Source organism: Falco cherrug, chromosome 10 (assembly GCF_023634085.1).
Source record: "Falco cherrug isolate bFalChe1 chromosome 10, bFalChe1.pri, whole genome shotgun sequence".
In the NCBI taxonomy this organism is placed as follows: Eukaryota; Metazoa; Chordata; class Aves; order Falconiformes; family Falconidae; genus Falco; species Falco cherrug.
The window spans coordinates 23,946,675-23,959,508 of record NC_073706.1 but is presented as its reverse complement, the minus strand read 5'-3'; the positions used below and the strand labels follow the sequence as shown (position 1 = coordinate 23,959,508).

The 12,834-nt window shown below is 45.2% G+C and overlaps 1 protein-coding gene and 1 long non-coding RNA gene across 4 annotated transcripts in view; one reads left to right on the top strand and one right to left on the bottom strand.

Moving 5' to 3' along the window:
- The window catches only part of LOC114015079 (uncharacterized), a 41,759-nt gene that overhangs the window by 17,489 nt on the left and 11,436 nt on the right, over positions 1-12,834 (top strand). The window lies entirely within an intron of this gene.
- BBOX1 (gamma-butyrobetaine hydroxylase 1) overlaps positions 8,551-12,834 on the bottom strand; it is a 46,406-nt gene continuing 42,122 nt past the window's right edge. The window contains exons 8-9 of one of the 2 annotated variants that reach the window (XM_055722300.1): positions 12,188-12,354; positions 8,551-9,301 (exon numbers count right to left, since the gene is read on the bottom strand). In XM_055722300.1, coding sequence (XP_055578275.1) covers positions 9,249-9,301; positions 12,188-12,354 — 220 coding nt within the window. In that variant the 3' untranslated portion in view covers positions 8,551-9,248. Of the gene's footprint in view, positions 10,593-12,187; positions 12,355-12,834 lie in introns of both variants that reach the window. The other variant, XM_055722299.1, reaches the window with a different exon arrangement.

The window sequence follows — 12,834 nt, the reverse complement described above, 5'->3', positions numbered from 1 at the left end:
ACTTTTTCAAGTTGGGTCCATGACTGGGAAACCCCATTTCTAACCTATGTAAGCCAATGCTAATACGCACCAGGTCACCAGTGCTTTCAGTAGCTTTGGGCTTCTGTGTGCCCTGCAGCGGGGACCGAGCTGTGTGCGGCTGAAAGGCACCAAGAGCAGAGCAAGGCTGAGATGGATGCCAGAGCTCCCCCCGCTTTTCATAAGACACAGGTTGTGCCTGACATGGGTTGCTTCTCCCCGCTGGGGAAGCCGTAGCAGGTGTGGCTGGTGCTTTGAACATCTGCATGAGTGTCTGGTGTAGCATCCAAGCCTGTGGGTGTGCACCGAGCTGCTGGGGAGCTATCTGCTGGCTTTGGTCCCTGGGATGATGCTGGTACCACTCTGCTCAGCTCTGGGATGCTGGTGGGTCAGGTCGGGCATGGTGCCAGGGGTGCAGGCAAAAGTGGTCCTGGGCCCCCAGGGCAGCTGGACTTGGGAGCAGGTGCCTTGGAAGCTTTGAAATCAAACAGTGGGATGGGCACGTCATAAGTCTGGGCACCCTCCTGTACAGGCAGAGGTGGGGAGGCTGTTAACCAAAGCTCTGGAGCGAGATGCTGAAGGTCTGTGGTGGGTCCTGCTCTGGATGACACCTCCCAGTCTGTCCCCTGGTGCGTGTGTCCTGTGACCCCATCCGCACATGGATGTGCTGCTCCGGGTGCTGGGCTGCAGCCCTCTGGGCAGTGCACAGGTGAAGGGTTTTTTAACCACTGAACCAGGTTTGCTGCGGTAGGTCCTGGGCTGTGTGGCTTTCCCAATTAATGTTTAAAGTGGATGGTTTGATGAGGGGCATGTGCATCCGTAATGTAGGAGAGTATTCCCGAGGTACCTACCATTGGGTTTCAAAGGGAATAGTTCAGCGCAAAGACAGACATGTTGTTGTGCTTCCTCGTGGGAATCAATTGGACATGTAGAAAGGAAAGATTGGTTCCTTTGCTGCTCTTGTGACCGTTCAGTTTGGAGCTGTAGGGCGGGCTGGGACTGCTGATGGCCAGGTGAGGTTTGACCAGAGCATGGCGTGAGGACGTCATGTGTCTGGGCGCTAGTGCCAGCTCAGCATGGTGCTCTGCCACAAGCAAGTGGGTGAGACCAAAGCTCTGCGAGTAAATGTGTGGGCACTGAAAGCACTCTCACCGAAATGGAGATGAGTCTTGCTGAAGTGTCTCTTCTTCATGCAGCTCACAAAAATCTGGTTGCAAATGAACCACTTGCTGTACGGACAGCGGGATAACATGGGAGAAGTGGAACACGCTTACAGCTCCTCTGCTATGACCTGTGCCACGTGTGGAAGGAGGAATGCTCCAAGTGGGCATTTGCAGTGATGCTGAAACCAGGACATAGCCAGAATAAAGAGCCCAATAGGAACACAGGATTCCTGGACACATGCACAAGCTGGAAACATCTCATCCTTGCTGTGCTGTTTCTGAATGCCTCCTGTGTCAAATCTGAAGGAAAGCTGCACGGTTTGCTGTCACTAGCAGTGTGACTGGTTCCCCTGGGGAGTGAGCAGCACCATGCCCAGCTGTGACCTTCCTCTCCAGAGCAGATAGTAAATGGCTGGGGGAACTCTGCATGTAGGAGCTCCAGGAAATGAAGGACTGGAAAATGAGGCATCAGGTTGGGAGCATGGTGCCGCCATGCATGGGCGCCCAACTTCTCTATAATTCATGCTCAATAATTATCTCAAGGGGAAATCCATATTCCTAGCCACATTTGGGCTAAGAGGGGTATTGGGCAAGCTTGGTGCACACCCAAAATGACTACCAGACTAGGATAAATTTGCTACTAACAGAGCAGATGTGACCAAAACTGACCTGAAGAGCTTGGCTTCACAAAAAAACCTGCATCCTTCATCACACTGTCATTTGGTTGACTCCTTCCAGTTAGAGGTTTCGTAAAATACTAATGGCTGAGGTTGCCTGCAGTGTGGTGATGGAGTTTCTCAACCCAGATGCATCTGGGTGGCTAAGTCTGTGAGCATCCCCTGGGGCTGCTAGAAGGGTGTCCCATCTCATCACCTGCAGGTAAACCTGAGGCCAATTTACTACAGGGAAAACAAACAGAACAGGTATTCAGATCTTGGTACGTGGTCCAAGCAGTACTTAATATTAATAGGAGTCTTCTCCACTGGTACTGGTGGCTTTGGGCTTGGCCCTTGGCAGGGGAAGTCTGAGGGCACTGATCGCTCCTTTTTTGCCCCTAATGTGCTGGTCCCAGGAGGTCTTTAAGTGCCTGTGCTGGTGAAACAAAACATCTTCAGTGCTGTGGGTAGTCCTCCTATCAGCCAAAATAGGCCACTTTCAGGGGGGAAAAAAAACCTAAAAAAAATCAAAGCTACTGGAAGTATGTATATTTCTAAGTGGCTACAGCCTTTCTATAGTCTTTTCATTCTTTAGCATTTTTCCGTGAGTCATCAACAGCACTTCTTATTTGTGATGTGTGCAGTAGGTACCTGTGGCTTGTCCTGGGGTGGGCAGCCCTGGTTTCCCCAGGGGTCAGGGAGAGCTCCTGATGCACAAGAAGCTGCTGGGAGCAGCTTCTCACCAGGCATCCCTGTCAGCAAGTGATCCCGTGAAGGACTGTTGGTGCTACTTGTCTTTAAAGTCACAGTGTTATGATTAAATCAATCTGTAACCCTTCCTAACTGGGGCTTCTGCTGTTTCGGGGCTCCTTCCACTGTCAGAGTTTGCAGCAATTCTAATGCGAGGGAGAGCAGCCATTGGGAGGACCCTATACCAGAAACGCAGCTGGCTGCAGAGACATGTGCAGGACAGCCCACTCCTAAAGTGCAGCTCCCCGTGGGTGCTCTGGCATCATTAATTACCCCAAAGTAATTTTGCAGTTTCACTGTCTTCAGCCTGCCCTTGCAATGGCAGCTGATGCCGGGAGACTGGCTCGCAGTGCTGCTGCCTGCACCCCTGGACAGCCCTTTACCCTACGTGGTGCGCGGCTCTGCAGAGGATCCATACCTTAGGATAAAACATCCCTTCCCCAATGCATCAGCCATAAAAGGAAAAATGTTGGTGTCCTGGCTCCCTGAGATGCCCTGAGTCTGTCCGTGAGGGTACCACCAGAAGCCATGGGATGGTGAAGGGTTCCCCGCCCCTGTGAGCTGCTTTGAACAGGAACGTAGAAAATGTCAGGGATGATCACCAAGCTGGGAACGGTAAGTATTAAGTGGAAAACTTTCAGGGGGCTTTTCAGCTCCTCGGCACAGGAATGTGATAAATCATCCGCAAAGTGCTTTTCCAGCAGATGTGGCTGTACAATGTGCGGTGCATCTGACAGCAAACATCTGTCCAGGCTGCAGCAAAAATGTGGTCTGTTTTTCCAATCATGTTGGTTTACCTTACTCATCTGATGGAGATGAAATTCCCCTGAACCTTGGCTTCCCCTTGGCTGTGGTTCTTCTCGGCTGAGCTCCCCCCGTCCCGGCACCAGGGCAGGGATGGGGAGCAGACCGAGGGCTGCTGCAGCCACCAGCCGGGGGGGGGGGGGGGGGGGGGGGGCAGGGCTGGCGCGAGGCTTCTAGCCCCGGGGGGATTTGAAGATTAAACTTCAGTTATGAGAATTTAACTTGGCTCAATTTGAATTGGGTTGCGGGTTGCATCCAAAAATGGAACAGGATTTACTGTCTTCCTCCGGCTAGGGCAAGGCTGTAATCTCACCAGCCATGCTTTGTCTTGCCGGACCTTAGTGGATCTCTCACAAGATGTTGGATCTCATTACGTTTCCACAAACTTCATCTGAATTCCCATAAAAGCAACTGAAGACCCAATACCCAAGGCCCCAGTTGGACCGCAGGCGTAGCCCTGCCCGTCAGCTTCTGGCCCTCGCTTGGTTCCCATGCAAAGAAGATGGCTTTGTGCTTTAGCTCCTGTTTGTGTCACTGCTGCGATGAGGTCACAAATTGGGGAAAGAAATTCAAACCACCAAGTGGAAATCTTCTAGGCTGGTTAAATCCCAGGCTGGGAAAGGAGCTCTTCACACTGAAGGTGTAGCCGTAAGCAGGCTCTGAAATACGTGACGTAACCCCTCTGTTGCATCTTCTTACTGAAAAAGAATTAATCTTATTGGGGAAAACCCCCCAAAACAAAACCAAAAACACTCAGAAGCAAATCCTTAGCTCTGGAGAGAAGTGAGGTGCACTAGAGGAGGCAATGTTTGCCCTCTGCCACCAATGGTTCCTTTAGCCGATAGCTACTCATTATGAAAAAAACAATTAAATTATGCTTTTAAAATTATTAACGATGGAAATAATGGCAACGGGTAAAAGGTAAATAGTATGGAAAGCATATAACTTATAAATAAAATATCCAGAGTTAAAGAACCTAGTGGATTGCATGCCTTTGGGCAAAGGGACGACGTTGTGAGGGCAGGGGAGTGATGGAGTCAAGGAGAAGTTGCAACCACCACGCACAGAACTGCCTCCGCGTGCCTGTAAGGGAGCCGCCGCCACATGGTGCTGGGGAAACGTGAAAGGATGAGGAAAGGCTCTTCCTAACTCTTTGCAGTTGCCAAAAAATAATCTAGTGATCTGGCTGCGTAGTGCATGTTTTTCTTGGCAATCTTGTAGAGGAGCCAAGAAAACGAATGGGTCAGGCTTTCCTCCTACCGACCCCCTGCCAGTGCGCTTGTCAAAGTGAAGCCAAAGCTGCAAGGGAGCAGCATGGCAAGGCTGAGTTGTGAACGCAGGACTGGAGGTGGCAAAGGACCGCAGTCAGCTCCGGCCTCAGGTGCTTGGAAGGGCAGGAGCTGAGGTACGCTGTGCAGCGCTGCAGCAGCCGCCTGCTCCTCGCCTGCTTCCTTTCAAGGGCATCGTACGGCCCTTAGCACATTTTCATAACAACATTCCTCTTTGATTAAAGAGAAAAAGCAGGGCAAGATTTCAGAAATTGAGTATGGCATACTCTGAAAATTGCTGTATCTTTTCCGTGTCTGTTGCTCTGTGATCTTTGCTGCTTTGAATGCTTCTAAAAATAACTTGAAAGAGACGCATAGCTCGATTATTGCCAACACAAGTAGTTATTGATCTAAATGACTGCCTGGAAAGAAAGGATGATAGAGAAACCATGCTCTGCTATCCACATGTTTAGACCTCCTGCCTTATTTTGCTTGAGCTAATGGGGAAAGACATGTATCGTGGCACGGCAACAAAGAAAACACTCTGTCTGCTTTAAAGTTACTGGGCACTTTTACATATTAAAAGAAAAAAAAAATCATCAAAAAGACATAAAACATTGGACTTGAGATATGTTTTGCTAACTAAACTGGCTCGTATCCTACAAAACGCCCCAAAGGAGCTCCCAGTCCTTTGGTTGACCAGATGCCCTTGAGGCGATGTGAGCAGTCTTGGGACCATGCCGAATCACTGTGACTCTGCTGAAGATCCTTTTAATTAGTGCGGGGAAACAGTAGCTCGTTGATTGCTGCTGCTGCTTTTCTTGTTCCCCAGCACCGTCCTGCTGGAGATGTTGCAGGAGGCCGGGAGTTGTGCCTTTCCCCTCCCTTGTGCCCCTGGGAGGAGCGGCTGCAAGATGCCCTCGCTCCTTGCTCTTCAGATCTCATCCCGCGTCTGATAAGGAGGTTGGTTCCAGGCAGAAACACCCCGTACAGCTGCCATGGCTGTGCTCCAGTTAAAGTCTGATGCTATGGCTATTTTCTAGGGATGATGTAGCCAGTTCCCTGGCTTTGATGATTTCCTTTTCTAGTCTTCAATCAGACGTTGCATAGAAAGGTTTCGTAGGAGGGGTGGCGATTTGTTTTCTTTTTGTGTTGGTGTGGGATGGATTTTTTGTTTGGTTGGGGCTTTTTTTTGTTTACTTTTAAAAGGGGATTTTTGTGCTTTTTCTGCTTCTCAGTCTTTACCATGGTTTTTTGTGCTACTGGACTGGCATAACAGAGTGGAGGCATCTTTTATTGTAAATTTAAAATGTGTGTACTAAATAGATTTCTTATATTAGCTTTTACCAAAAGTGATTTCAGATTTCCAGCATGAAATTTTCTAATATGGACTTGCCCTAAAGCAACAGCTTTATGAATGTGTAGATTAGGATAAAAACACATTTGCCTTAGGAAGAATTTGAGATGATACCCCTAAGTACTTTCTCTGATTTGTGTCAAGCACAGTACAGAATAAATATGTATTTTCTAGGAGAAATTCGTTGTATATGTGATGAAAGGCTGCATTTAATTTGCTGTGCATTTACAGAAGGGTGGCTTTTAAGCACTGGTATGTGCTCTGTACTCTGTCAACTTGTACAAATAACTTAGAAGCTGAAAGTCTTTTAGAGTAAGGAAGAATCAGTCACAAAGCGATCATTAGTTTAATGAGCATAGCTACTTCTCCAACTTAGAGTAAAAGTGAATACAGCAAATAAACTTCAATCTACCAATGGAATTTGAGCCTGATGGCTGAATGTCTTTTTGCATAGAAATACCTGACAAGCGTTAGGGAGCAGCTAGTGCCTGCATTTCCCATGGCTTTGGAACGGCGTCTATTTGCCCTAACCCGTCACCTTTTACCCTGCCATCAGATCAATGGGAACCCTGTTTAAAAGGTGCTGGTATGATGCAACCCCATGACAGCAGCTGCACGTTGGAGGGCTGCCGGCGGAGCCGTGCGCCCTGCGGTGCGTTAGGCAGAGCTGTGTGCTGGGAAAGCAGTGGGGACCAGCCTTCTCGTCCTCATCACAGCCCGTACAGCCCCTGTGGGATGCAGGACTGCATCTGCCTTTACACCTGTGTCTGCCTGCGTGTACATAGACACACAAATACTATTTGTGTACGTACAGCTATATCTGGACACCTATATAGCAATATATTTCAACTTGCAAAGCTAGGCAGTTAATCCATCTTTCTTCCCCCAACAGCCATTTGGAAATCTCTCCAGACTCGGGTTTACTGCCTACCCAGCCCAAAGCTGGCATGCACAGCAGTGGCTAAAGCAGAGCTGGGCTGTGGTGATCGACACAGATGGGAGTGTACTGATGTGCCCAAGATGCTACTTGTTTTCAGCAAGCTTTAAACACTAGCTGGAAATATGGTATATAAAAAAATATTTTAAAATTTGCACGTGAGAACAATGCCATGGGATTGGAGCCAGTACCCATTGCTACAAAATCCAGTGCCAGGTGAAGAAAGATAGGGCAAAAGAGAAAAGGAATTTGCAAATAATAAAAGGAATATGTATCTTTCCTGTTTCTCCACCTGTGCTCAGAGCCCACCAGACGCAGCTGGCTGGCTGGTTGGTGTATCACAAACAGCACAAAGATAACATGGTGCTATAGCTTCTGGAGTACAGCCAGCTAAGTGAAATCGTGGCTGTTAGCACCCTCTGGACACAGCCCAAAGGTTCCTCAGAGTTGTCTTGCAAACACCTCTTACCAGCTGATTTTTCTCTAGTACGGTAGGGGCAGTTGGGTCTGCCGTGCTGGGTGACCTGCACATGTCACTGTGGCAGCCGACCAGAAGCTAGAGCCATCTGAAAGCTTTGCCATCTCATTCTTCAGTGTGGATTTGGAGACAAAAGGGAAATAAACCCATTTGGGGCTTCTTCTATTATTTAGCCTGACCAGGCATCGGTGCAATCATCAGATCTACTACACGGATAGTGACAGAAACACTCTCTTTTCCCAGTGTGGCTACAGCAGACACAAAGGTGTTTAGAATTAAAATTTGTGATGTAGATAGTAGCTGGATCCCAGAAGCTGAGTAGAGAGTTTGCAGCCAGAAATGTAAGTTTTGATCGTGCTCAGGCTTGTGTGGGTTGTCCAGCCCTTTTCCTGTTAGACTGGACATCATGCCACAGCTCACAGGGATTAGGTTTTGTTTGCGCAGGACTTCGCGCAAACTGACAAACAGTTGCGACCATTATTTGTACTCCATTCTGCAGGAAATACTTTGCTGAATATATAGTAGCTACGATTATATTTATATACAATATAAAAGGAATTACATACTGCAAATTGCAGGCAAGTAGGGTGATTGTGCTGTTGGGAACCTGGAGGCACAGCACTCCTACACCTGCCCATCTTGCCTGTGTATGTGGCATATGCCTGTGGTCTGCAATGCCTTTTTTTTTTTTTAAAAAAAATACTATGTTCTTTTATTTAATGTCGATACTACGTATTTTTGGGAAATGCGGTTCAGTTCAAGGAGGTACGGGTATATAACACACAACATATCTCAGGCATAAAGTTAGGAACTTCAGGGATCTCTTGTGGGAGTTTTTAATAGGGTGTATGTCACTGAGAAAAAATTCCAGCAATGCAAAATTAGGTCCGTTAAAAGCCTTGATTAATTCTGGGGCTTTTTTTTTTGGTTGTTTTTTGTTTTCCCCACAACTGTTCAAAGCTATGAGTTTAGTTGTATTTTAACGATGTAAGTATATGGGACAAACCTGAATGGATCCAGGTCTAATCATATTTACAAATATTTGTAAATAACAAAAATGACTTCGTATCTGTGTGCAAGACGTTATGTGTGAGATGAGGTACAACCTCAAGACAGTAATCAGTTCCGTAAAAGCTTTTAATAAACAGAAATGCCAATAAAAGAGTTTTTAGAAAAGTACAGAATAAAAGCAGAAAATATCTCTCCCCTATTAACCATTGGTATAAATCCCAAGATGTCTGGTTTTAACATTATAAATGGCAATCTTCACTCAATAGTTATATGGAAAATATCACAGTTAAAGCACAGCACTGCTGGTGTCTTAGAGAATACACGCATTAACTTTTCCTCATCTTTTCCCCCTTTTATAGCAAAGGCAAAAAATACTTTCCATGTTCCCAAAATTAATTATTAAAGGAGGCACCGAGAAATCAAATTACCACTAAAATCCAATTTTGTTACACTATATCTTAATGTCATAACTTTGATAAGAACATTTCACTATTTACTAGAGAGGAATGGATTTCAACCACACTGTGCTAGTTTAGTTTTGTTTTATTATTAATTATTTTATTTGATTATTCAGCTGAGATACCTGTTGACTGTAAATGATGAGTGGAAGTGTTTGCAAGCTGGTGTTAGCTCCTCGCTCATGTTGAAGGGTTTTGTGTCGACACATTTAATTCTGCAGTTATTTAATTCTGGAGTAACAGTTCTGTTGTTTTAGCCTGCTATGAAAAGACTAGGAATTCTTTGACTTTCAGGGAATAGTTTGAAAATGAAGAGTGGGACAGAGCAATCTGGGGGTGGAAGTGTGGTTATTTTGTTAGGCTTGCAGCACGGGGGAGAGGGCATCCCATTAGCTCGGCACCTATAAGGACAGTAAAAAAGAAACTGTGGACATACTGTTGGGTATAAGAATAAGACTTTCAAAATTCTTTTTCTTTCAAATTGGCATATGAATATAGGGGAAAAAAACCCCACTACTTTGGCTGCAGTAATTTTTTTAATAGCGTAATCTCTATTCAGAATGCAACCTAGAAGGAAAGACCCTGCAGACCAAGTCTATCAGAGGTGTGTGCTCTTTTATTTGGTAGAACAAAAATGGATCTGAGGTCAGTTGCCACTTCTCTGTCAGGTGCGGAGCCAATAACCACCTCTTGTGCTTGGTGGTTTCCAGCCACCGAGCAGCACCAGCATTCCTCCTCCTGACCTTACTCAAAAGTCTGTCTGTTCTGCAGATATTAATTACTTCTGTGCACAGCATCTGATGGGATTTCTGACCCTATCTGTGGCCTCTACACTGAGATTTATTTCTATTCCTAATGCAGCGGAAAATTAATATGATGCATTCTCTGGTAGCTCTATTGTTTCTGAGCTTATGGATTTAGAAACGTTGGAAAAATTATTTGTGGCTGTGAAAGTCATCACATGTACCACGGGAGAGGCACAATGCAGCATCTGTTGAATAAGATCTTGCATTAAAGTGGAGGTCTACCTGGAGAAGCGTGTATATAAAAATAACTCCACAGCAGTGGTTGTTTATTTTGATAGTGAATTTTAGTTATGATTTATGCAATAAAGAATGCCGCTCAGAAAACAGAGGAAGGTGCTGTTCATAACAAGTCTTTAGTAAGTAATACTTGAAGCTTTTTCTAGTTGCTGCCCTCCAAGCTTTCTAGGGAGGGCAGGTGTGCTTGTAGAGGCGAAGGAAGGCATTGTGATACCCAGCCACCCTGGCGAAGACTTTCAAGACATTTTGCACCCTGATTTTAAAAAACAAATGAACCCACAGAGGTAGCAATGCCTTTTACAGACTGAAAGACCAGGGTACAGGTAAATGTTAAATTGTTATAAACAACAGTTTTCTTAGCTTATGGAACTCAGACAGAGATATATATATATATGTGATGTTAGCTTCTGGAAACACGATTTTAAAACTTTTTTGTTGTTGTTGAGGTTAGTCAATCTATGTTTTGCTCATTCTAGTTAGAAGAGAGCTCAGTCCCTATGCAGGACCCTCTTCCTGAGGAGCCGGAGCCTTGACATGACCACATCCCAGTCTGCATAGGCACCTTCCAGGTGACGAGTCACTTCTGAGTCCGACGGGAAGCTTTGGCGACCATGAAGCACACGCCAGTTATCAAATGTCACTATGTCTCCTATAAAGAGATTGCATCAAGGTTTGATATTTGGTCTGTTGCAGACAGATAATGTGGAGGTGGATTTGTATCAATGCTGATGGAGCAATAATTTCAAGTAGCTTGGCTGGAGATGTACGGAAATGACACAGTAATTTTAATTCAGCTGCTCATGCTCAACCAGAGAGGGCAGGCCCCTTTCAATCTCTGCTGCTTTTCCTGTACAACCAGGAGTTAAAAAGCAGAGCGGTAGGGGAGCCCATACTGAGAAAAGCAGAGCATGAGGGGAAAGGCGACTACAGCAAATCCACGGGAAGGTTAAAAACAGTAAAAGCCAGTAGGATGGTTTTTATTTGATCAGCTGGCTACTCTTTGTGCTATACACATCCTGCATTACTGTCCCTGTTAAGAGAATTTTATGAGAACAAAGTCAAGCCACTGAAAGTTGGGAAATCACCTCATGAAGGCTAGCATGCCATTTTAATTCTTCTCCCTGGTGTGCCACCATTATGATAAATCTCTAATTAAATAACCTTATAGTCTTTCTTTCCTTCTCCCCCTCCCCTCTACCACCCTTTCGGTGTGTTAATTGATGGCATGGATAGTGCTAATGTAATGTGAGGTACTTTGGTTTACCATTTATTATGTGATCTTATAAATTATTTCATTGCGTGTTCCCAATAGAGAGATATTAATTTCCTGATAGACATTTTAAAGAAACTACCATCACCGTACACGCGGCAGTCAGATCTGCTAATGAATTTACTTTTTTAACATCTCTTGAGAGATGAGGGACCGTTCATATCTTAATTTTACAGCTAAGGAAGGAAAGAACAGAGATTAAGGCCGAAGTAGTTAAATATATGCATAGACTGACTTTTAAAGAGTAAAGGACATTTCTGGGGCATGTTTTACGTTCAAAAACACAGCCCTGTACAACTCCAGCTGAAGTTTAGAGCACTCTGTTCTTCTGCAGATCTGCCTCCAGACACCTTGTATAGGCCACCCAGAAAAAGCAGCAGAGCAGCAGTGCCCTTCGGCAATTCATCCAGCACGATGCTGGCATTTGGTGTCTAAGCAAAGACGATAACTGAATTCCCCCCGGCACTGTTCAGCTGCCTTCAGCGTTATGCACGTTACGCATCAGCATCATCCTGGAGATGCTGTGCAACTCCTGCAGCCATCGGGAAGGGGCCTCACTAACCAACTGAAGTGTCATGAAGGAATTGTTTGGCTTAATGGCTGTACTCTGCATCAAATGAAGCAGAAGGAAAAGTATGTGATTGTGTATCATGTAACAAACAGACACTGAGCTGGGATGGCCCAGCAGTCTTACACATGATTTCCCATCTGTGGTGCTATCGCTATGACAAGTTACAATTTCCTATGTGGTATGGGTAAGCGCTATTCTCCCCCACCTTTTTTTGTTCTTTCTCCTTTATACTGTAAGAATGGCAAAAGAAATCTGTAACGTGAACATAAGGATGCACTATGAAATAAAACAGGTGATGGAAGGACTGAGATTTCCTCTCGGTACCAGTGCTAACAATGCTCAAGTGTTTTGGCTGTTAGGAAAAACATGGGAAAATCATTGCGAGGAGAGGCAATTTACTGACCTGGTTTCAGCTTGTAAGTAAACTTGTGTTCTGCGCTGTTTAATAAATCATCAAATTCCTTTAGAGCTGCATAAAACGGCCTCACTTTTTCAGCCGGTATGTCAAACACCGTGTCTCTTGTTGCATTATTATAATTGATGCGAACTGCTTCGCCCCTGGAATCCACGCTATGAAACACAGAAGGAAAGGGAATGTATTATGTCGTTACTAAAACATGTTAAGATGGTTAAACAACAAATGAACTCTCCTGCTGGGATTTCAGTATGTTTTTATAGTGAAATTCAGATTGGTATTGGGTTGGGTTTTGATAACTAAACCTAACTAGGAAAAGGGAGAATGCGGAGAAAGTGTAGGTGCTTAACGTGCTAAAAAAATTAATCTATTTTCTATACTCCTCAGCTGTAGAATCATCAATTTTTTCAGTTCAGCAGATTATGAAAATTTGTGTTTGATCTTTTCATAGTATATAGTTCTTAATCGGAACGCTTCAAATGATGACCTCTCTTTGCGTGATGCAAATGTGCATCTGCTGGAATTTAGGAACAGCCCCAGCTGCTGTTAACCTGTGGCAGCACCTAGAAGCTGCTCTGATTACCAGCACTTCTTGCTAGTGTGTGGCAAAACCGAATCAGGCAAGCAGTGGTACA